The sequence below is a fragment of the Drosophila pseudoobscura genome, chromosome 3, assembly GCF_009870125.1.
Source record: "Drosophila pseudoobscura strain MV-25-SWS-2005 chromosome 3, UCI_Dpse_MV25, whole genome shotgun sequence".
In the NCBI taxonomy this organism is placed as follows: Eukaryota; Metazoa; Arthropoda; class Insecta; order Diptera; family Drosophilidae; genus Drosophila; species Drosophila pseudoobscura.
In genome coordinates, this window is record NC_046680.1 from 20,423,325 (window position 1) to 20,443,836 (window position 20,512).

Below are 20,512 nucleotides of genomic sequence, written 5' to 3' on the forward strand. Positions count from 1 at the left end.
CCGACTGCGTCTCCGTGCGGTTCTAGTCGTCGTCCAGCCACAACACGGGTCTGCCCCTAGTTTGCCGTTAGTTCTCGCCTCTGCCCGGCTTCCTGCTGCCGCCGTTATCCTTGCTCGCGTTTCAGTTGCGCGCGCGTGCCTCTCCAGCCAGTGCGATCAGTGGCAGCAAGCCCAAAATCGATCCCAAAACAGTGTGTGACAAATCCGATAATCCAAAAGCGGAAAAACTGACCTTTCCCCGTGGTGGACTTTGCAGTGCGTGAGCAGCTTCGCTTTTTGTGTGCAGCACGGGTCTTGGGCCCCCAGGACGAAGTGCAGAAGTGCAGGACAGAAAATAGAAAACTTAACTCAAACACAAGCCAACAGAAAAAGGTATTGCCAATCAACTGGAATCGGAATTTGAGTTTAATTTTTGTTCATTTTATTAATTATTTAATTTTATTTTCTATAAATATTTTTATTCAAAAGTCCAAACGAAATAAAGATTTTTGCGTTTTTATTTGTAGATTTATTCAAGAGTTTTTTGCCTTAAAAAATATTTTTCAAAGTGATTGATTTGAAATGCCTGTGCCTCGACACCCTGTCACAGGCAGAGCCCCAGATAACTCATTAGTTCGGAGAATAAATTTGCATTGTGCCCCATCCTTTAAGCCATTGCAAGGAAGGCCGACAGGAAAGTTCCCCCTGCGAAACAAACTCAAAACTAAGTTGCAGGACACCCAGATACCTCTGCCACCTCATCTCATCGAGGTGGCATACCCAGCATCATCTTCATTGTGAGGGAATTGCTGATGGTATTTTGGTACCAAATATCCTAACCGAAACCACAACATTCGACGTCAATCAGCAAAGCAGATTGTTGCAGCTTGTTGCTACTGTTGCTGCTGTTGCAGGTTGTTGTTGAACAACATTTGCAGTGCCTCGGGGCAGCAGAGCCGCCCGCATAGATCCCCAACGATGCTGCTGCCACTTGAGGCAGCCAACAGAGTTTTCCCTGGCAATGTTTCCGTTCACTGCCCCAATACCCTCCCCCCAACCACCCCTGGAAAGAGGTTTCGCTTCAACAATCAACACTTTCCAAGTCTTTAATTGATGGAAGTCCCTCTCTCTTTCAAATCGAAAATATATATAAATTAGTGGCTGGTTTGATAAATTTCCACGCGGTTTTTTGTGGCACTCATTGCCTGGGAAATGGCTCTGTGCCCCGCTGCTTGCACGTAAACTCGCACTCAAATTACCAGTTACTTAATCTTATATAAATCTAGCCTCTTTACCGATTTGTTTTTTACGGCATTAAATCGTAAATTAAGTCAACTGACACTCGGCCAGTCGATGGGGAGACCAACCCCCCTCTCGACGGCCTGCTCTGGGGGCCCTCTGCTCGAAGAAGGAAGTGCCATGCGATCCCTACTGTTTGCTTGAAGGAAGTGAAATGTGAAGAGTGAAATGTGAAATGTGATCGGGCCCACGCCTGATCTTTTCCCCTGACTTGCCTATCATCTGCATAGCAGCTTTGCGGGTTATTGCCATTAATAGGAAAACAGTTGGGGGACTGGGGGGGACTGGGGCCATTGAGTGCTGTTCATAACCGACAAGGCTCTCAACGGGCGTTAACCAATACAGCATTTAGGCTGAATGTATAACTGCCAATCTGTCATCGAGTGGAGACCGGCAGCATGCAACGGTGGCGGCAATGGCGGTGGCAGTGGCAACCGCAAAATCGATGCTTCAACTAATAGGGAAATAATTAATTTCCACTTTCGGTTTGTGTCAGGCATTTTGAGTTGGTAATTAATTCGGCAGTCGCCTGACGGCTTTCTCCTCCTGCCGCAATCTTGTGTCTGTCCATAATCAGAGCGAATGTGTCTCGCTTTTAATTTGTGTCTCATTGCCGTGTTGTTCCTTCTTTCTTGCAGCTTGCAGCCTGGCCTTGCCTCGTCGCTCCTTCAATCTAGCAGGTAAGTTGCAACATGGTGGGGGGAGGGGAGCTCCCTTTATGGCTGCCACGAAGAGTGCGGAGCTCAAAATGGAGCAAATGGCAACGATGATGCGCTTTTATGATAAATGATTTGCGATTTGTGTGCATTCGTTTGAGTTTTATGGACGTTTCAGCTCCCCTTCTGCCCCATCGTAAAAACAGTTCGAGAGGCAGTTGCAGAATCAAATGAAACTGCACGGAAAATTGCCATTCAATGGGGGCAGCAAAGGGGGCGCCATGGCTGGCATTTGCATCGAACGATTTTGCTTTTAATGCCCCCGCCAAAGAACTATTCGGCTGCAATGTTGCAAGCGTAAAATCGTGCAACTTTGCAAACGAAACCTTTTACATTAATTTCCTCAGCCATTTTGTAGTGTTTTTAAGCCCAATCAAATCAATCATCAACAATAAAACAATCAATCAATGAATCAATGAAGCATAAAATCCCCCACAAATGGACCTTACAATTCCAATTCAAAATAAAAGTAAGTAAAACTAGAAATAAAACTAAGAAAAGATAAACTTTGTAAAGTTTTTCTTGGACTCCGGCAGAGAGAGAGAGCCTGGTGGGGTGATCGAAGGCCCCCGACAACGTGCCACAACGAGCTATAAGTACTCAAAGGACTTTTCCACTTATTTCTTGTATACAAAACGTATACAAAGGGTTCAAAAGGTCGCACCATCCGCGTGACAAAGAAGTCACAGCAAGCATCATGTTATCCCCTTTTGAAAGGACATGTCTGCACGGCGGGGCGCCCCAGTGTCCTTTCAATTGCTTTAAAATGCAGCAATTAAACCGCAATTTCTATAAAATACGCCTGGCAGTACCAACGAGAAAGCACTTGAGGAGGAGCGGAAGGCGGGTGGCGGGTGGCGGGTGGCACTAGACAGGAGCACTGACAGCGTCTCTGAGGCCAGGACAACAATTACGAGATCCATTTAACTTTGGCAGGAAGCAAAGAATGCGACACATGTCGCCAAAACGCAGAGGAGGACACAGTCGCAGTTGCATTCATGTCCTGGCCCTGTTGAAAAGTCAGCTAGCAGAAGAATTTCCCAAGAATACTCCATCGCTAAAAGCGCACAAATCTTTTGGCTCCGTGGCGGAGGACAGGATGTTTTTGCGCTCATTATGCGCCAGCTGCAGGACCCTGTACATGTGTGCAGCCCTTTGTTGATTCGGTTGAAAGCACCAGCAACTGAGCCTCGAATACCCTCACCGACAGGCCCTGGCAGGCCCTTCGCAGCGGCTGTGGCCACCCCCAATAAGGGTATACCCTTTGCCACCTTGCAAAGGCCAGAAATGTATACTTTATGTTTTGTTTGTGAATAAATAAGAGTGGTTCAGGGCCCTCTCTGGCTGTCTCTGCTCGTCTGACATTGACTTCATTCAGAGAAGACAAGGAAGTGCAAGGAGGGGGTCCTTAATGCACTCAAGAATGATTTCAGGCATGACAGAGAAAGGGCAAAGGCAATGGCAAAGGCAATGGCAAAGTTCTGCTGCTTAAAGCTGAGGCAGAATCGAAACGGGTTCAGGCCACTCTTTGGCGGGGATTTGACATGAATCTGTACACTCATATTCCGTGACTGGATTAAAACCATGAAAGGAAATTCTTGCATAATTGTCAAGTTTTGCCCACACACACACATACACACAGACCCATGCCGGGCCCGGAGAAGTGCCACAAAATCCACACAATACCAAACACCATGCGGCGACTGTAGGGGGCTGGAGGGGGGATTGCAATCATGAAACATCGGCATTTTCAGCAACGGCAAAACACTGAATAAGTGATTCAATGAAGTGAATCGATGATTGAATGCGGACGTGTGGCACAGGAGGGGCAGGCGATTTGAGTGCGATTATGGGTGTGTTGAGCCGCTCTATGGCATCACTGCTTAGCGCTCTTCGATGTATTCCCTTTGTTTGGCGTTGCCCCAGGGGATGCACTGGGCGTGCAAGCACCTGACTCCTCGGGGGGCATATAGTTACCCCAAGATGGGGCAACATTTGAAGAACTGTTTGTAACAGACTTGAAGGCCCTTTTGGGTATCCGCCAGTCGATCATTCTCGTTGGTTTGCCACTCTTTTGTCTGGTGTTTTTGCGTGTTTCGACATTTGGGATTACTCTCTTTTTGGGGTGTCGCCTGTGCCTAATTTTGGAAAGGATTGCGCATCGCTAATGCTCCTGCCACCAGTCACATCAGTTCGCATCAGTTGGCAACAGCAGCAGCAGCTTGGCCAACATGCCAGACCGCTATCCGCAGCCCTCTGCAGCCCCCTGCAGCCCCTCTCGACCCTCTCGGCCCTCTCGACCGGCGAGCATGATGCTCCTTTTGCTGTCATGTAGCTGCATTCAGTCGTGCATGCATGAAAGTCAATTAAGCGTATTAAGTGTGTATGTGTATGTGTGTGTGTGTGTGTGTGTGTGTGTGTGTGTGTGTGCCCCTTCGGCTCCTTGTTCCTGGTGCCACGTTGTATCGGCGCTTATCGTGACATTTCTTGGCATCGCCATCAAACAGCCAACGTTGTCCCCCTCCACCATCCCCCCCTCGACTCTCCCAATATCCCTTATCTCGCCTGCACCATCCCCTTACTTCAGATCCACTTGCAACCCTTTTGTGACAGGACTCTCCGCCCTGATTCCCGTCGCTTCGATTTCGGTTTCTGTGTGAATTGTTTGCGGCTGATTGCGGTCCTTAATTTGCTTAAAGATAATCCCAGGCGGGTTGGGGGTGGTGGGTCCAAAAAGTAATAGATCTGTTGTTGGGATAACCGCCAAGAGGACTCACCAACAAAGATCCTTCCACTCCTGCGATCAAGTCTTTAGCCTCCGCCTCCTTGAATGCGATGCACAAATATTTACAGATTCTCATTAGGTTGGATTGCTGCTCAAACAGCAACTCCATTAACATATCTCTCTCTATCCCCCTGCCCCTCCCCCTGCCTCTACCGGCTCTGGCCTCTCACATTTCAGTCTTGAACAGAAGCTGGCATTACGCATACGCCACGTTGTGCCGAGGGGTGACGGCGTCTGTTGCATTTCGTGAGCTGCTGCCGAGGACACATGTGAGGCAGGTCCTGTCTCCCGGCAACCCGGCATCCTGGCTCTGCCTTTGGAGTGTTAATTGTCGTATGCAAATTTTTGCGCATGCACAAAATGTAACAAAACACGATTTTGAAAGATGCAAATTGGGTGTTGCCAGAGTTTGTGTTGCCCGGTGTGTTGCTCCCAGGCGGGGGGAGGTGGGGCGGCGGTGTGGAGTGTCAAAATAAGCTTTAAATTACGACACCCCCACGACTGCTGAACCCCCCCAGACGTGCAGTGTAATTTGCAACTGACAAGAGTGAAAGTTATGCGAAGGGCAGCACAAAAAGTGTCAGAGCCACCCGGGCGCAGGGGCAAGGACAGGGGCAGGACATGCAGGCACTCCGGGATAGGGTTCGGTCTGGTCCTTCGGCCTGGTCTCCTGCCAGGGACAGCCCCATGCGTGATTGTGACATTTGATTAGGTTGCCTTTGTCGAAATGTTAATTTGTCCATTGAAGGTGAGTCCTGCCCGCCTGGATGGACGGCTGGAGTCCTGCCTCAGCCGCTACCCGCAGCCACCAGCCACCAGACAGCAGGACGTTTATCAAGCCAGCTGCCTCTAAATTGCGGCATATTGTTAGTGGCCGAAGGACGGGACATGCCTGTACTTGACTGCCACTTGGACAATTATCGATTCAGATTCAATGCAGCCCCCCCCCCTCCGTAACGGGCGATGGAGGGGGGCTTGCATTCCGAGTAAAGATTGTACTCAAATTTGACAAAAGACTGAGAGACGCATAATTGCCATATAATAATGATAATCCGCACAAAGCAAACAGAAGACCCACCGAAGGACACACACACACACACAGAGAGCCAGAGCCAGGACTCAAGGACTCAAGGAGCAAAAGCACTCGACTTCAAACTTGTCCACTAATTAAGAAGACAAACTCCGGCCGGGCTCTGTGTGCATTTTACAAGTGAACTATTTGCTCAAGAGCAGGCAGCCAGGCAGCCGGGCAGCCATCCATCGCACTTCCTAATGGAGCATTTAATAATTTAATCTTCAATTACCTGATGGATTAGATTCGCCTGCTTTTTTGGAGAGCAATTTAGATGGCAGCTTAATTCCCATTTAAGGGTCTTGAATATTACTTTCTTTTGGGGCGGCTATTAAAAAACTATAAACAGCCGCGTTGCTCGTCAATTCCCAGTTTCCCTTGGCCTTTTCTCTGTCTTGGTCTCACTCTCTGGGGCCCCTTTGCATCTAGGCTCTAGGGGAAGGCCCTGGAATACCCTTATTCCTTTGGATAGCCTCACAGAAGACACTCACACCGCCCAGCCCTATTCACTCGTGCGGTGGGGCACTCACATTCATATTCACACTCGCTGATGTGGTGGAGGAGAGAACTGCACTTTTCCAGCTCGATTGCGCGCCCAATGAATAATTTAGTTGAAAATTTCAGTGTACTTTTTTTTTGTTGCGCCCCACAGACTCATTGAGGCATGAAATTTATGCCTTTTCCCCTCGCCCGCGCCTCGTGCAACAGTTGAAAGTGGTCTGGCCTCGTCCTGCCCATCCTGCCCATACATAAATCCTAAATAAATACATTTCTTGTATGCTTTATTTCTACGATTGCGCCGAGTTTGTAGATGATGCCTCGGTTGAAATATCATGGCCAGTGCTCAGGTACGAAATGGCCAAGATCCAGGAGGGGATGGCAGTCACTGCAAGGACATGTCTCTTACCAAAAGGTTGGTGGGTTGGGGGAAGGGGGTGTTAACTCACCGAACCACACGACAAAGAACCAGAGGGGCCAACAAAAGCGCAGGAAATCATACCAAACGATCACCGAGCAGTAGATCAGCAGCAGCAGGATGGTCACACACGAGAAGAACAGCGGCCAGGCGATTATGTACGCCCACATCAGAGCCCTTTTGCGCTGCAAGAGACACACATGGGACTCGGGGAAACGGCTCGGATCGAGGACTAACCTGGAGGACGCCCAAAATGAGGGGAATATGGATGAGCATCCATATGAGGAAGAGAATGGCATTCAGCTTGCCTCCCGGCCTAGATCTACCTGTGAAATGGACACATTGCTAAGATCTGGTTGGGCTCTTTGCGGTATTTTGTAGATGACACCTGCCAGGACACACAGCACCAGCAGGACGAATGCCGTCAGCATGTTGAAAGCCGCCGACAAGTACAGAATGCAGGCTATCATTCGGGGGCAACACATTTCTCCGATATCATTTGATGGGAATCTCCAAGGTCCTGAGACACAATCAATATCGATTATGAGACCGATGTCGGATTAATTAGCCTTCGATATGACTGATGGTGGGATGGAGTGCCCCATTAGGATCCCACTCGTCTCGTAGAAAAGCGCAAAACTCATTTATCAAAACTGCCCCCCGGTGGGGGGAGGGGGGGGTCTTGGAATTGCAACAAGAGGCTAGCCGGGTAGCCACAAAAAATGCAACAAATTTTTGGTGAGTATCCAAGGCAGAAAAAAGGAAGGCAGGAAGGCAGGACGGCAGGAAGGATGAAGGAAAGTTCCGCAGGCGCAGGACCAGGCGCCCATAAATCATAAAAATTCCATGCCCGTCGTCATCTCTATAATCTTGGCCAAGGCGGCTCTTGGCTCTTGGCTCTTGGCAGGGGCAGGGGGCAGAGTTATCCGGGACTGCTATGATGCTGCAATTTGTAGCTGGCAAAGTGTGAAATTGCGTTGGCAACGCGAATTGTTTTTCCCGTTTACAGGTTCTCAAAGCAGTAGGCATCCAGGTTTTCGTCGAATGATTGCCACCTTTTGCAAATAAATCAATTAACCTGGCTGGCACTCATTTAAAAGCTGTAACCCAGACCCCGACCCAGACCCTTTGGCTAATTGATATAAACGACTGTCTCCTACGGTCCGTAATGTAAAATAAACAGAAACAGAAACAGAACAATGCCGGACGGAGAGAGAAAAATCAAATAAAACACACACACCAAGGAAGAACGAAGGACTCGCACAGCTTTCACTGACTTTGCTGCTGTTCTTTATATTAAAATTTATGCCTGGTGGCGCTTGGATGAAAGTTGCACGTTTTTTTTAAGAGTTAAGTCCTTCCTTCAGTAAGTGTTTGGCAAAAGGAATACAGGGAGCAGAAGCCTAATGCAATTCCGCACCTCGTCGCAGGGAAACAGACCCCCCCCCCTCCCCCACCTAGCCGTGCAACGTACCAACTATGAAAACCCCTGACATGCAACAGAATTTATAATCGCATAGGACTGCGACTCCACACAGCTGATGCCAGTCTGGCTGGGGCACGAAAGGCTGTGTCGAAGGCCTCCATACCCTGGAGCACAGATTTAGCTGATAAATCTCCGATTTCGACTATATGTAGTGCGAAATGTTCATGCCATCCGCCTTTGCGCTGACAAACACTCACTGAAATTTTGCGTGCCCCAGTTGTAGGCGGTTGTAGGGGTGTCGCTAAGTGGGCGTGTCGTGGCGCTTGGCCCGGGCATAGTTTAATGGCTTTGGCTGCAAAAGTGCGTGTCTCGATTTCTACATAATTAAACTTCGCCAGCACTTGCCACACAACGATGGGGCAGGGGCTGGGGCAGGGGCAGGGGCTGGGGCAGGGGCTGGGACAGGGGCTGGGGCTGGGGCAGGTGCGGGACCACCAACACCACTTCCGGTGTGCACCGGTTCAAGCGCAGCTTTGGACACGGCCCCTGCTGCTGGACAACTTTGCCGCCAAAGTTTGTAGTCCACGTGCAGGCAGGCATGGGGGGGGGGGGGGGGGTGGCAGATAGGCGGCCAGGCGACAAAAGTGTCGGTGGGATCTATGGAGAGTTACACCGCCCTGAGTTAGGATCGTAGGGAAACTTGCCACACATACTCATAATGGATTCTTCGGCTGCCACAAACTTTTGCCGGGTGCACAGTTCTTAGATGGCTGCTGCCTCGTTTGCACGAAAATTTGTTGGAATTATTTCGAGCAGTTCTAAATTTGGCAATAACGAGCCGCACTTGAAGGCCATACAAATTGCATTTGCCCAGGCTGGTAGGGGCAGGGGCTGGGGCAGGGCGTAGGGCTGACTGCGGCACACAAGTTGTTTCCGTTCGAGCCGCCTGCAGGCCGCAGGATGCAGGATGCAGGATGCAGGCACAAGTTCGGCAAACTTGAGGGATACTGCTACATAATTAAATAGCCAGAGCATGTGGCCCGAACACACAGAGCCAGATTACAGCACAGTTTAAGGCACAGATTGGGGGCCAGCTTGAGTGCCAAAATATTTGCCCAAAGTTTGAGCTTTCTTTTTGGTTGGCTTTCCCCCTTGCCTTCTTTCATGGCGTGGCATTCATTTTTTTTTGTTTTTTTGATTTAGCTGCAGAGCCATTAACACGGATTGATTGCCCCAAAGGACAAAAGATGGCAAGTGGCTTAAAGGAGAAGCGACAAAGCGTTGCTCCGGGGCAAGGACACCGCCAACAAAGCGGATGTGGCACGAACTGGGTGGCGAGATGGATGGTGTGCGTGCAAAGAAATTGAAAAGTTGCTGCTTGTCTACGTCTCTCTCACGCACTTGCCGCCTGCCGCCTGCCTCTTGCCCCATGGCTTTTGGCGATTGATTCGAGTTTGATTTCTCCTTGCCAGCGCGGCAGTCAATAAAGATTAATCCGCGTAATCGATGCAGAGCGGCAAGAACCCAAGAATAGATCGTGAATCGGTCAGTTCTGGGGGCGCCTCTCAGCAGGCTGTCAAATCGTGTTGCATGTCCTGAAGGTTATCGATTAAACAGGGGGCGGGGGGGTAGTGCCCCCTCACAAAAAAAGGAGGAGAAGTGCAAACTTGATGGCCCCAAAAACGGTCCTACAGTGCCTGCCAAATGTGCGTGCCCTGTCAACATAATTCAGCGGCTGATTGAACATAGCCCGCCCCCGCCCCCGTCCCCGTCCCTGCCCCCGACTAATCCGGGGCTCCTCTTTTTGTCTCGGAAACTTTTGCTAGTTTTAAAATCAAATGCCTCATTTGTGGGGCTGCCGGGAGGGAGCCGGAGCCGGAGGCAGGCCGCAAAGATTAATTTGTTATGGCTGTCGGCCCCCCCCCACCGCCCCTGGCCAGGGCTCCTGCCGAGTCCTGGGTCGGCTGTGGAATTTTTAGCGCAGCACTAAAGGTGCAAAGGAATTTAATTAAATGCTCTCCTCCGTTCTGGCATTGCGAAAGTTTTACAGCATTGCAGCCGGCTCCTGCTTCGGCTCCGGCTCGGAGGCCCGGCTCCGGTCCTGGCGGAGGACAATGCCGACTGTTTGTCAGGCAGGCACTTCGACGGCCTGGGCTGCCCCCACGAGTGCAGCTCAATAAACTAAACAAATTTGCATAGTTCCGGGCCACTAACAAGGCATGAAAAGGTCCTTGAAAAGCAGGGCCCTGCCTTTATTGCATATTACATTGAGAACATAATAATACACTTCTCAAGAAAATCCACGAACTGAAGGGCCCCAAACGCTTTGCCCTCGCAGAGCATCCATCATAATCGAATCGAATCGAATGGAATGGAATGGCAACCAAGTCCCCGAAACTCTTTCCATCACTGCCGCATCGATTGTTCCATCCACATCCAGGCAGAGCGGAACGTTTTAAAGAGTTCATAATCCGAAATGTACACAAGCCGAGCTGGGAGAGCCCACCAGGAGCTAGTAAAACAAACTGATCAATGGGCTATAATACGACGAACGGAGAGGACATGGGGGAGACACCCATGCCCCCACTCACACGGAGGACAGATGGCATGAAAAATTATTTACTGCAAGAAAAATCGCATGCAACATGCAGACGAGATGACAGCAGTGGGGCTTTTCACCCAGTGCTGCTCGCGTGAGTGCCAAGCCACCAAGCAACAGCTGCTGATCGTGTCACGCGGCCACCACCCACCACAGACACGGACACGGACACAGACACGGACAGAGCGGCAGGTCCTCAGGGCCAGCACGATGACCAGCCGCATGATGAAGTTGCCAGCGATGATGATGATGATGGCTGGCAGGACCCAGAGAAGACCGAAGGCCCATTCCGTTGATGTTGATGATGATGATGGTGCCTCTGCCGATGACGATGAGGATGTGGATGACTGTGCAGGCGACACAATAATGCCGCCATTAATCTTCTGGCACGACTGATTTGTTTGACTTACGGCTCACGGCGACAGGCAGCAGCAGGAGGAAGAGAAGGAAGAGCAGACGGATGGGTGATGGCCGAGACAGCTTTTGGCCAGCTTAAAGCAGCCATTGGCCAACGCACATTGCAAAATAATTTGTGTAAATCATTTGTCCCACTGTGAGTGCGTTATATAAGGCACACAAATCCCCAAGTTGTCGCCGCTTCGGGGCCATCCCCAGGCCTGTTTTGACGCCAGTTGTCGCCAGAGTCACCAGAGTCGTCGCAGCGCGAGGCATTCATAATTTTGGTCTTGTTAATGAAAGGTTTTTACAAAGTCTACGGCGCTGAAAGACCGAGAGTGACGACGGCTGTCCCATGCTGCGGGATCATTATATCACATGTGCATTGCCTGCCGCCCCTCCACCCCTCAGCCCCTCCGCCCCCCGATTAACTATCACTCAGTGCCCACAATCATTCAGTTTCTTTTGGTCTACGAAATGGACTTGTTTCAACTATCCGATTGGCTCCCTCCAGCAAAAGCAAAAGCAAAAGCAAAATGCGAATTGCGAATTGCGAAAAGTGAAGCCAAAAGCCGCAATCCCCGGTCCCCAGTCTCCAGTCCCCAGTCCCCGGTTCTGTTACCAAAGACGACCGCAAATTACTCTCCACTTGAGTGCGAAAATTGCACTGGAAAAGTGCAGTCAAGTGGAAAGCATTTCTCCCTGACAGCTCTCCTTGGTTTCTGATGCCCAAGTCAAATGGAAATGCTAATGAGAACAAGTTAATCGTCTCGAAAACGGGTTTCAAGATGCGACTTTGAAGAACAGAGACCACGAGTGGGTCAAGCCAGTGATAATATTTCCTGGGTATTGTGCAAAGAGTTTTGATTAGAAAAACGCCCCCTTATTTATGGCCATAAAACAATGAAACCTGGATTGATGGTACTGACAATTTTCAGGGTAATTTTGTTAATATTTTTATTGTTTTCGTCCGTTTGAGCCGAGTCGCGGCTTAGCTGATTGTCTTTGACCAGGAAGCAAATGTTCAAACCAAAGCCAAAGACTAGGCCCGAGCCGCGCCGCGCCTTTGGCATTTTATCAAGCCAAAAATCATACAAAATTTGACAGAAAATTACACGACTTAAGGCCGCCCACTTTGGCAGCAAAATCCAGAGAAGGAAATGCGAAAAGCGAAAAGCAATCCCGGGCTCGAAATGAGTCAAAATTTGACTCGGGCTTAGACAAATGGCCGGCGCGAATTCCCCCCCATTGGAAAAGACTAGTCTCTGGCGATAATTATGAGTAATTTATTTAATGATGATTTGCATTGCGAACTGAAAAACTACAAAACTGAAAAGTGTTTTCCACTTGTTTTGGCCTGGTGGCCGCTCCTTGATAATTGCAGTTCATTTGCAGTTTTTTGGGTCGCTTGATATATGACCAAAAAATGCTATTTTTTGCAACCTCCTGGCTATGTATATGTTTGTTTATGGCATTCATCAATCAAGGGTAATGCCCGACCGCCGGCCAAGACGGCCAGATTGCCAAATGACTGTAAAACATAAAACTTTTAACGATCGGAAAGCCAAAAGACCAAAAGTGCTCAGACACGCGTAGACAAAGCGCCACAGACTGTGGCACAGGGGGGAAAGGGCAGGAGGAGGCAGGCGCAGGGGCCTGGGTAAGGGTTAATTGGCTGTTGCCAGTGCCCATAACATGGTTAAATACCAAAACGGAGAGTTGCGCAATCAATATAAAAATCAATCCAAGAAAAAAGAGGAACCCCCCTAATCCGGGCACTGCCCCAAAACACAATTGCAATCCCAAAAAAAAATAGGAATATCGAAAAATGTTGAAATAAAGAACTGCTGCAATCAGCCAAGTGCAACATCCAATGTGCTGCCTTTGTGGCAGAGAACAGATTTTCGGCCTTAACTTTTGGTTTCTGGCCATTTCGAGGGCGTTGCTTCTTTGTTTGCAACAAATTGAACATTTTCATTCGATTTTCATCTGGGACCAGGGGCGGGGGCAACGCACACGCACACGCACCAGGCTGGTGGGGCAAGGATGGGGAGGCCTCGGCCTCGGCCTGGGCACATTCAATTGTAATGCCCAGGAGAGTGATTCAATTGAATTTGTTTGTTTTAGTGTACGCTTCATTTATTTGCCAAAGCGAATGAATAACAGCCGTTGCCATGCCTCGGACCCGTGCCACATATCTGTGGCACACGTAAGAGCATAGCCCCATAGCCACCCATAGCCCCCCATAGCCTCCAGCTTCAAGGATTTCTGTGTGTCATTTGAACTTTGTCGAACTTCCGGTCAAATGGCGGACCCCCCCCCACCCCTTTCATGGCATATGCCGTGTGTTGTTCAGGTGAGCCACCCCCCCCCCCCCCCCCTTCCTCCTCCCCTTGACTGTGCGCAGAAAGTTTCCTGCTTGCGCCACCTCCCTGGGGACCTCTTAAGATTTCATTGTGTAAATTTACTGCGGCATTCCTGGCGTCCTGAAACCTCAAGAAAGAACCCCTTGGTTACCCCCTACTAAAGCCAAGCAAAAAAAGGACTTCAAGGGCCAGCATACCCGTACAATCAGCGATTACGGGGTATACGAAGAGCTTTGAATTCAATTCGCGAACTGCTTAAAAATTGAACAACAAATGAAATTCCCATAGGTGCCAGAAGTTTTCACTGTCTGCTGCAGGCATTTAAATGGTCCTTCTACCTTCGTCCTGCGTCCTTCCAACGCAACGAGGAAAATCTCTTCTTGGGAAAGTTTTCCGCGCTCTTTTCACCTGCTTTTGTGTCTGCAACTGCGAGCGGGCTACATTTAATGTCATGTTTTGTAAGTTTCTAGACGATGCCGCCCCCCCGCCATGCCTTGCCCCGCCCCACCTGTCTACCCGTTGCCAGCTTTTGGGGCAGGCAGAGAGCCAGCTTCGAGCTGCTTTAAGATGAATTTCTGATTTAATTGTGGCTAAACACATTTGCATAGCCACTAATTAATTATAGAGGATACCCCCCCCCCCAGCCACAGACACATGGGGAAGGAAGCTTATGGCATTGGCAATCGGATTAAAGTCAGGGCTCGGGAGAGGCAGAGGCAGAGGAAAACCGCTTATAGACAATGGCAAAAAGGATTGCAATTGTCTTGTTATCTTCGCTAATAATGTTGATCTGATTAGCCGATCCCGGCCCGGGGGCCTCTACTTAACAAATCATAGAAACCCCCCACCCCCCACCCCCTCCCCCACCCACACACACACACACACAATGTGTATCAAAAGTTGGCATTGCAAGTAATTAAATTCAAATTGAATTCAGAGAGAGATAAAGAGAAAGAGAAAGGGGTAGGGGTAGGGGGAAACTTTTTTAATCCAACGCTCATTTGTTGTTGTTTTTTTTGTGCGTGGTGCCCGAGGGGGCGGGGGTGAGGGGGGGCATTAAAACTTTAAGCGAAAAACTTTGCTGCGTAAGAGATTTTAATTTTAATCAGACAAAATATGCTGCACGGAAACAGTCCATCAGTAAAACTATTTAATTAAATAATTTACAAAATAAAATGTACTTTTGATGACTGTACTACACCTGTAAAGCTATGCCCCCCCCCCCCCCAATCGACCATATATGAATGGATATGTAGATGTGGATCTTTGCAAATTGCTCTGCGCTATCCATGGCATACCAGAGCGGTAAATGAAGCCATAGAAGGCAGTCGGGGGGGGGGGGGGGGGACACCTCTTGCCATCTCCAAACCAGGTCCAGATCCAGCTCTACGTTGGCCAAATGAGTCACAATTAAAACCCAACCAACGCGAAAGTAGGGGGAGTGCTGGAGGCACGGGTGCGTGCATACCCGCGACAGGCAATGGCTAAGGGGTATGGCGGCAGCGGCAGCGAAAGCGAAAGCGAAATTGTTATTGCCACATGCAACCGCAACAACAGCAGCAGCAGCAGCAGCAACAGCCACGATGTGGCTGCCTCGTCTCGCAATAATTGTGAGCAAATATTACATGAAAGCGCACAGCGAAAGAGAGGGGGAGACAGAGAGAGGGGGGGGGGAGGTGGTTTGGAGCTCTGGCAAACGGCATATTATCGTGGCAGGCGATGACGATAACCACAACGACAACGGCAACAGCAAAAACAACAGTGCAACATCATAATTATCGAGTGACTCCACAGACCCACCAGCCCCCTGCCACCAAACCACAGCCGCACCCGCCCCCGTCCCCGCACCAGCAATTATGCCAAAAGCGCGTTTATTATGTGAAAAGAAACCAAAGATAAAATATTGAATTCAACTCGAGCTGCAGCGAAAATCACTTGAGGAAAAGCCGTCAAGGAAATCGCTCGATACGACAGCAAAAACAAGTAGAGTCGCAGCGGCTGATACCCTACAACAAAAGAAAGGTACAGACTGGAAATATATGCCTTGTCTGCAGGCTCCAAAGGTGGGGGACATCCTTGGTACTGCCTCTGCCTGGGACTCAGTGGACTCTCTTCTAGGGTAGCGACCACAAACGGCAGGCAGCAAAAAGTCCGGCCATACATATAGCAAAGTTGTCGGGTGAATTTTACTGATTTAGAGCGCTCGTCGGCGGCACGGAGCCATGGAGCCATGGAGGCACGTCTGGTGGCGTGTTACGACATCGATGTGGAGCTGCATTCAGAAAATCATCAACATCCAACCGCATTAGTGGCAGTGGCAGCTATAGCAATACCAATTACAAAAGCCTGGCCATAATTTGTGCCGCAATTTTCATTGATAATTAAATAAGTAATACAAGAGAAATTTCCTTAATGGCTGAAAAAAATGGAACATAGTAGCCCTGTCTTAGAATTTCATTATTTTTATGGGCCGAATATTGATTTAATTACATTTTTCTTTCACTTTTTCCATGAGCCAGGCCCCAACAGATCCCCGCCTGATCCTCCATCGGCAGAGGAAGTGGCTGTGGGGGTCTGTGGGGGTCTATGGCGATCTGTGGCGGTCTGTGGGGGTCTGTGGAGGTCTATGGCGATCTGTGGAGCTCTGTGGCGGTCTGTGGAGGTCTGTGGCGGTCTGTGGCGGTCTGGGGCGGTCTGGGGCGATCTGTGGCGCTCTGTGGCGGTCTGGGGCGGTCTGTGGCGCTCTGCGGCGGGCTGTGTGTCGCTCTGTGGCTGTCTGTAGACAGGATGGTGATGGCGAGTGCAAGCTTGGGGCGCGCTTGGTTGCATGTGCTCCGGTTTCCGTGTGACATAATGGGGCGTCGTCAATCGAGAGTTGATTGATCGATCCCCCTCCACTCTCCAACCCCCCCTCCATCCCAATAATCTCGCTCTCTTTGCTTGTCTTTCAATAAATGGTTTATATGTATTGATGCAGATTGAAGTGGAAGAATACATGGTGTCATTCGAGGAGGCTTTAACATCATCGTGTTTGATTCACAATTAATTTCGATTGCCAGAATTATGACCACTAACAATTTGTGTTGGCCTTGAGGGTGGCGATGTGTGTGTCCTCCCTGCTTATCCATCCCCTTTGGAACGCGCAAGCATTACAACAATTATCATTATCATTCGTGTGTGAGTGTGTGCGTTTGCGTTTGCGTGTGTGCGTGTGGATTCTCAAAGTGCTCGTTTGTGTTCCCTTTTTGTGTGCGTGAGTGTGGGGGGGGGGAGGGGGTAGATAATATCTAACACATTAAGTGTGCGTGTGTGCGTGTGTGCGTGTGTGCCTATGTGTGTGTGTGTGTGTGTGTGTGTAGTTAGTGTTGCATTTCTGTGTCCTCATCCAATGGCCACCCATTTAGAAGTCAATGGGCGACATCTCTAGTAGTCGATCGGGTCCCAGACCCTCTTCACGCTCCTGCAGTTCCTCGTCCTGCAGTAGCAAGCCATCGATGGCAGTTCCGTCCTGGAACAGCTTTAGCACCTCATCGTTGGTCTGCGAGGCGTCACCAGCGGCGTTGCCAGCAGCGGCGGCATCCTTGTCGTCGGCTGCGGCGGCGGCGGCAGCGGCGGCAGACTTGCGACCCCGCAAACTCTTGAATATGCCCATCTCACGTAGCTTGGCCCACATGGCAGTTGTGGTGTAGGCGGTGGCAGCGGCCACCGTCAGCCAGGGGCTGGCCATCATCAGAGCGGCTCCGGCCGTGGTCGTGCCCTTGGCCGATCCAGTTCCGGCTCCATCACCTCCATCGCCTCCAGCGGGTGATTCGTCAGAAGACATGTCAAACTAAAGAAAGGAACCAACAAATAAATATTAGAAATATTTTTTTTTATTTTTTTATTTTTTTTATTTTTTTTGTTTTTTTTATACTTACAAGTTTTGTTGCTCTTGCTTAAACCTTAAATACTTCTACTGTTTTGTTGTTCACAGTTCGGCTGCTATCAGTGGAATGAAAATTCTGGGCTGGGTACCCGAGGGGACGTTGGGATTCGATTTAAAGGCCTGCTATATTCGCCCCAAAAACTGTGAAAGCAGTCAAGTACGATGGGGCAAATCGGTTTCGAGCGAACCCAGATGCCAGGCACCATTTCTGGCCCACTGTGCAGGGGGAAAAAGGCCAACTGAGTTTCAGAAAATTATTGAAATTTAGTAAAGATGAAGGCAAGGGCAAGGCACACGCACTCACACACACACACACACACACACACAAATGTGATCTATCTGTCTCGTGTGTGTGATTTATATTTCATAAGTTGATGAATTTTGTAACAAGTTGTCACATTTGCCATCTGCAAGAGTGCTCGTCTGTGGCAACCACAGCAGCATACCAAAGACCCCTGCCCCTGCCCCTACCCCTGCCTCGTGCGACAAATGACACAAAGCAAACAAATGCAATTTGCATTTGCATTTGGATTTGCATTTCCAGCCATGTGTGTGTGAGTGCACATATCTTGGCTTGAACAAATGTGTACCCCTGACGGACAGTGTTAATTTACTGCGCACACATTTCAGCAGCTCTGGGAGTAGATATATTTCGATAGATCGCCGCTGTTCGGGTTAGCAGGGCTGTAACAGGGCAACAACAGGGCGCTGTTAGCAGCCCAAGCTAACAGCCTGTTATCGCTGCTCGGTTAACAGCTCTGCTCTCGCTCTCTGGGCTCTGCCCGCTCTTACGATCCACACGCCGCTCACCGTTGCGTGGCTCGTAAGCTAGTTTGAGTTGCGATCCACCCTCAGCTACAAGCCGCCGTTAGACAATAACATACGAAAATATAACCCTAAAGTGTCTTTTTCCTCCTTCGAAGCCTCATAGCACCGTTTCGATCTGCCTCCTACTGCCTAAAGCCTCCTAAAGCCCCTGTCCTAGTGGCACTACATCTCCATAAGCTCCAGCATGTTTCCCCATCGGTTGGTTCCGCCTGTCAGAGCTTGCGGCTCCACTGCGCCTTGTGATTTCGATGTCACAGACATTTCATTTGCGACGTGCAACATACCAGCAGAGTCCCTCTTGCAACCTGCCAGAGCTGGATATTTTGATCGATGTGCCCCATCACAGGTTTGAAAAAAGGCTTTCAATTATGGTTTTGCCTGTCAGTGACGTCAGAGGCTAGCCGAACATTTGACAGAATTTTTTGCAAATTCCGATAGTTTTTACGGGTTTTTTTTTTGTTTTGAGGAGGAGAGATGCGATGGGGGGGATTCCTTGACTATGGTTAGGTACTTGCTGATGAATAAAGCACTATTTTTATGATAAATCCTCTAGTTTTAGAATTTAATATTTTGAGGCAAACAATGAGGGATACTCGGGGATGACTGCTTGCGGAAGTCGCCGCGGATGTCGAGAGTTTAAATGGTGTGGGGGGGGAACGCCCCTCACCCCCTTGGCCAAAAGTAGGCTACACCAGTCAACACGCGCTTTGTTTTATTTCTGCCTCCATTTTGCCTGTACTTTTTTGGAAGCATTTTATTGTTGCATAAAGTTTCCGATTGCACAATGAAAGTAGGCCCCCCCAGGCCCAGTAAAAGTTTGTGGCCACGCCCCGAAAGTTTTCAGTTTCCAGTTGCAAAATGAATTAAAACCTGGCAACCGAAAGGGAAGCCCCCCCCCCCAACCCCCTGGCACGGTTTGTCCACCTCCCAACTTATAGACAGTACGATTTATGCCAGTGCCCATGTTTCTGGTGATTTTTGTAGCCATCTAATGCCACTATATCATCAAATATTTATTTTATTTGCTTGCCAGCACGCACCTTACCATCGGAATGGATTGTAGACTCTGTGGTAGACTGTTGCCTTGAAGGCCCCATAAATCTTTTTATGATTTTCGCTGCTACACCAGAAATGACTTGATTCGTCCTTTGGCCTGTGACTGCGACTCCAATGATTGTGACGCATACAAATTTCAATGTGTTTGCCACTAATACACCCTTCATACCCATTGATTTTCGCCTGAAAATGTCGCTGGGTTTGCATTTTTTGCGATTGGTGGCTTCTATCCCAGGGTATCCTCTGGTTCGAGCCTGGCTTTGGGCTTGGCTTTCCCAGAAATTTTCGACAAACATTTCGCGGCGGCACGCAACGCCATTTTGGCGACGAATGCCATGAAAATGGAAAATGGCCCAAGCACGCGACGCGACGTCCCCGACTGGCGGAAAAAAATACACACAAAAAACAAAAGCCATGATTGTAGGGCAAAGCCTGTGCCCCACCGTGGCGCCAACTGGGGGCGGTGGGTGGAGCGCCACAGTTGGTTTGGGTACGGCATAAGCCAGGCGCCAGCAAAGTTGTAAAATCGGCAAATGGCATATAAAAATCGTTGGGTTTTTGTTGTCCTCGAAGCATCCAGAGAGTCGCCAGCCAGACTCGGAGTCGGTTTTGCCCCGCCACTGAAAGTGCAGTGGAACTGGCGGCAGGGCCCAGCATTTTGGTTGATTACTTGAGAACATCAACCAAATCACAGCTCGAAGCAGTGCTTAATGAGCGCACAACAACAGGAAGTTCCTTGGGAGAAAGACCCCATATAAAGCGGATAAATTTGATTGTTATATCCGGGGCATGGGAATATAGTAGTGCCAGCGATTACTATCGGAGGGTTATCGGGGGTTACGATGAGTAGCGGCCATGGCTATTGGTCCTGGGTCCTCAGAAAGATCTTTGCCTCTTTGCCTGGCTCTCTATAACTCTTTCCCCTTATCGTCCGTCCGTCCTCCTTTGTCCCTCGTTTATCAGGGCTTTAACGAGGTCCTTTTAAAGTATTACCTTAATGGGGTGCCATAAAAGAGTCCTGTAATTAAGGTCAACGTGTGACAAAATGTTTTCATTTCCGCCTCTCACTAATTTGTTGTTATTTTCCCGTATTTTTTCGGCTAAAAAGTTGTATGACATCAGGCAGAAATCATTGCACACCTGAAGGGG

The 20,512-nt window shown here is 49.3% G+C and overlaps 3 protein-coding genes across 4 annotated transcripts in view; 1 reads left to right on the forward strand and 2 right to left on the reverse strand.

Moving 5' to 3' along the window:
* Positions 1-1,916: 1,916 nt before the first annotated feature.
* Positions 1,917-20,512, forward strand: part of mbl (splicing regulator muscleblind) — a 130,341-nt gene continuing 111,745 nt past the window's right edge. Inside the window, exon 1 of the mRNA XM_033378928.1 lies at positions 1,917-1,958. The gene's annotated coding sequence lies outside the window, so the exon portion shown is untranslated. The remainder of the gene's footprint in view (positions 1,959-20,512) is intronic.
* LOC6898929 (uncharacterized) lies at positions 6,617-7,298 on the reverse strand. 2 transcript variants are annotated; one of them, XM_002138858.3, is made up of 4 exons: positions 7,156-7,292; positions 7,005-7,093; positions 6,799-6,952; positions 6,617-6,737 (listed from the first exon to the last, which is right to left on the reverse strand). In XM_002138858.3, the coding sequence occupies exons 1-4, from the start codon at positions 7,250-7,252 to the stop codon at positions 6,640-6,642; spliced, it is 438 nt and encodes a 145-aa protein (XP_002138894.3). In that variant the 5' UTR covers positions 7,253-7,292; the 3' UTR covers positions 6,617-6,639. The 2 variants fall into 2 exon arrangements, with proteins under 2 accessions (XP_002138894.3, XP_015040621.2); XM_015185135.2 differs by lacking the exon at positions 7,005-7,093 and having other exon boundaries at positions 6,799-7,004; positions 7,094-7,298.
* LOC6898930 (uncharacterized) lies at positions 16,495-17,623 on the reverse strand. Its single transcript, XM_002138859.3, has 2 exons — positions 17,472-17,623; positions 16,495-17,383 (listed from the first exon to the last, which is right to left on the reverse strand). The coding sequence occupies exon 2, from the start codon at positions 17,375-17,377 to the stop codon at positions 16,955-16,957; it is 423 nt and encodes a 140-aa protein (XP_002138895.2). The 5' UTR covers positions 17,378-17,383; positions 17,472-17,623; the 3' UTR covers positions 16,495-16,954.

What these genes read in the sequence shown, in the direction of transcription:
- LOC6898929 (XM_002138858.3), bottom strand. Translation starts at nt 7,252, where the DNA reads ATGTGTTGCCCCCGAATGATAGCCTGCATTCTGTACTTGTCGGCGGCT. An exon ending in GGTGCTGTGTGTCCTGGCAG is followed by an intron (nt 7,094 to 7,155) that starts GTGTCATCTACA and finishes TCCATTTCACAG; the next exon opens with GTAGATCTAGGCCGGGAGGC. An exon ending in GTTCTTTGTCGTGTGGTTCG is followed by an intron (nt 6,738 to 6,798) that starts GTGAGTTAACAC and finishes ATGTCCTTGCAG; the next exon opens with TGACTGCCATCCCCTCCTGG.
- LOC6898930 (XM_002138859.3), bottom strand. Translation starts at nt 17,377, where the DNA reads ATGTCTTCTGACGAATCACCCGCTGGAGGCGATGGAGGTGATGGAGCC.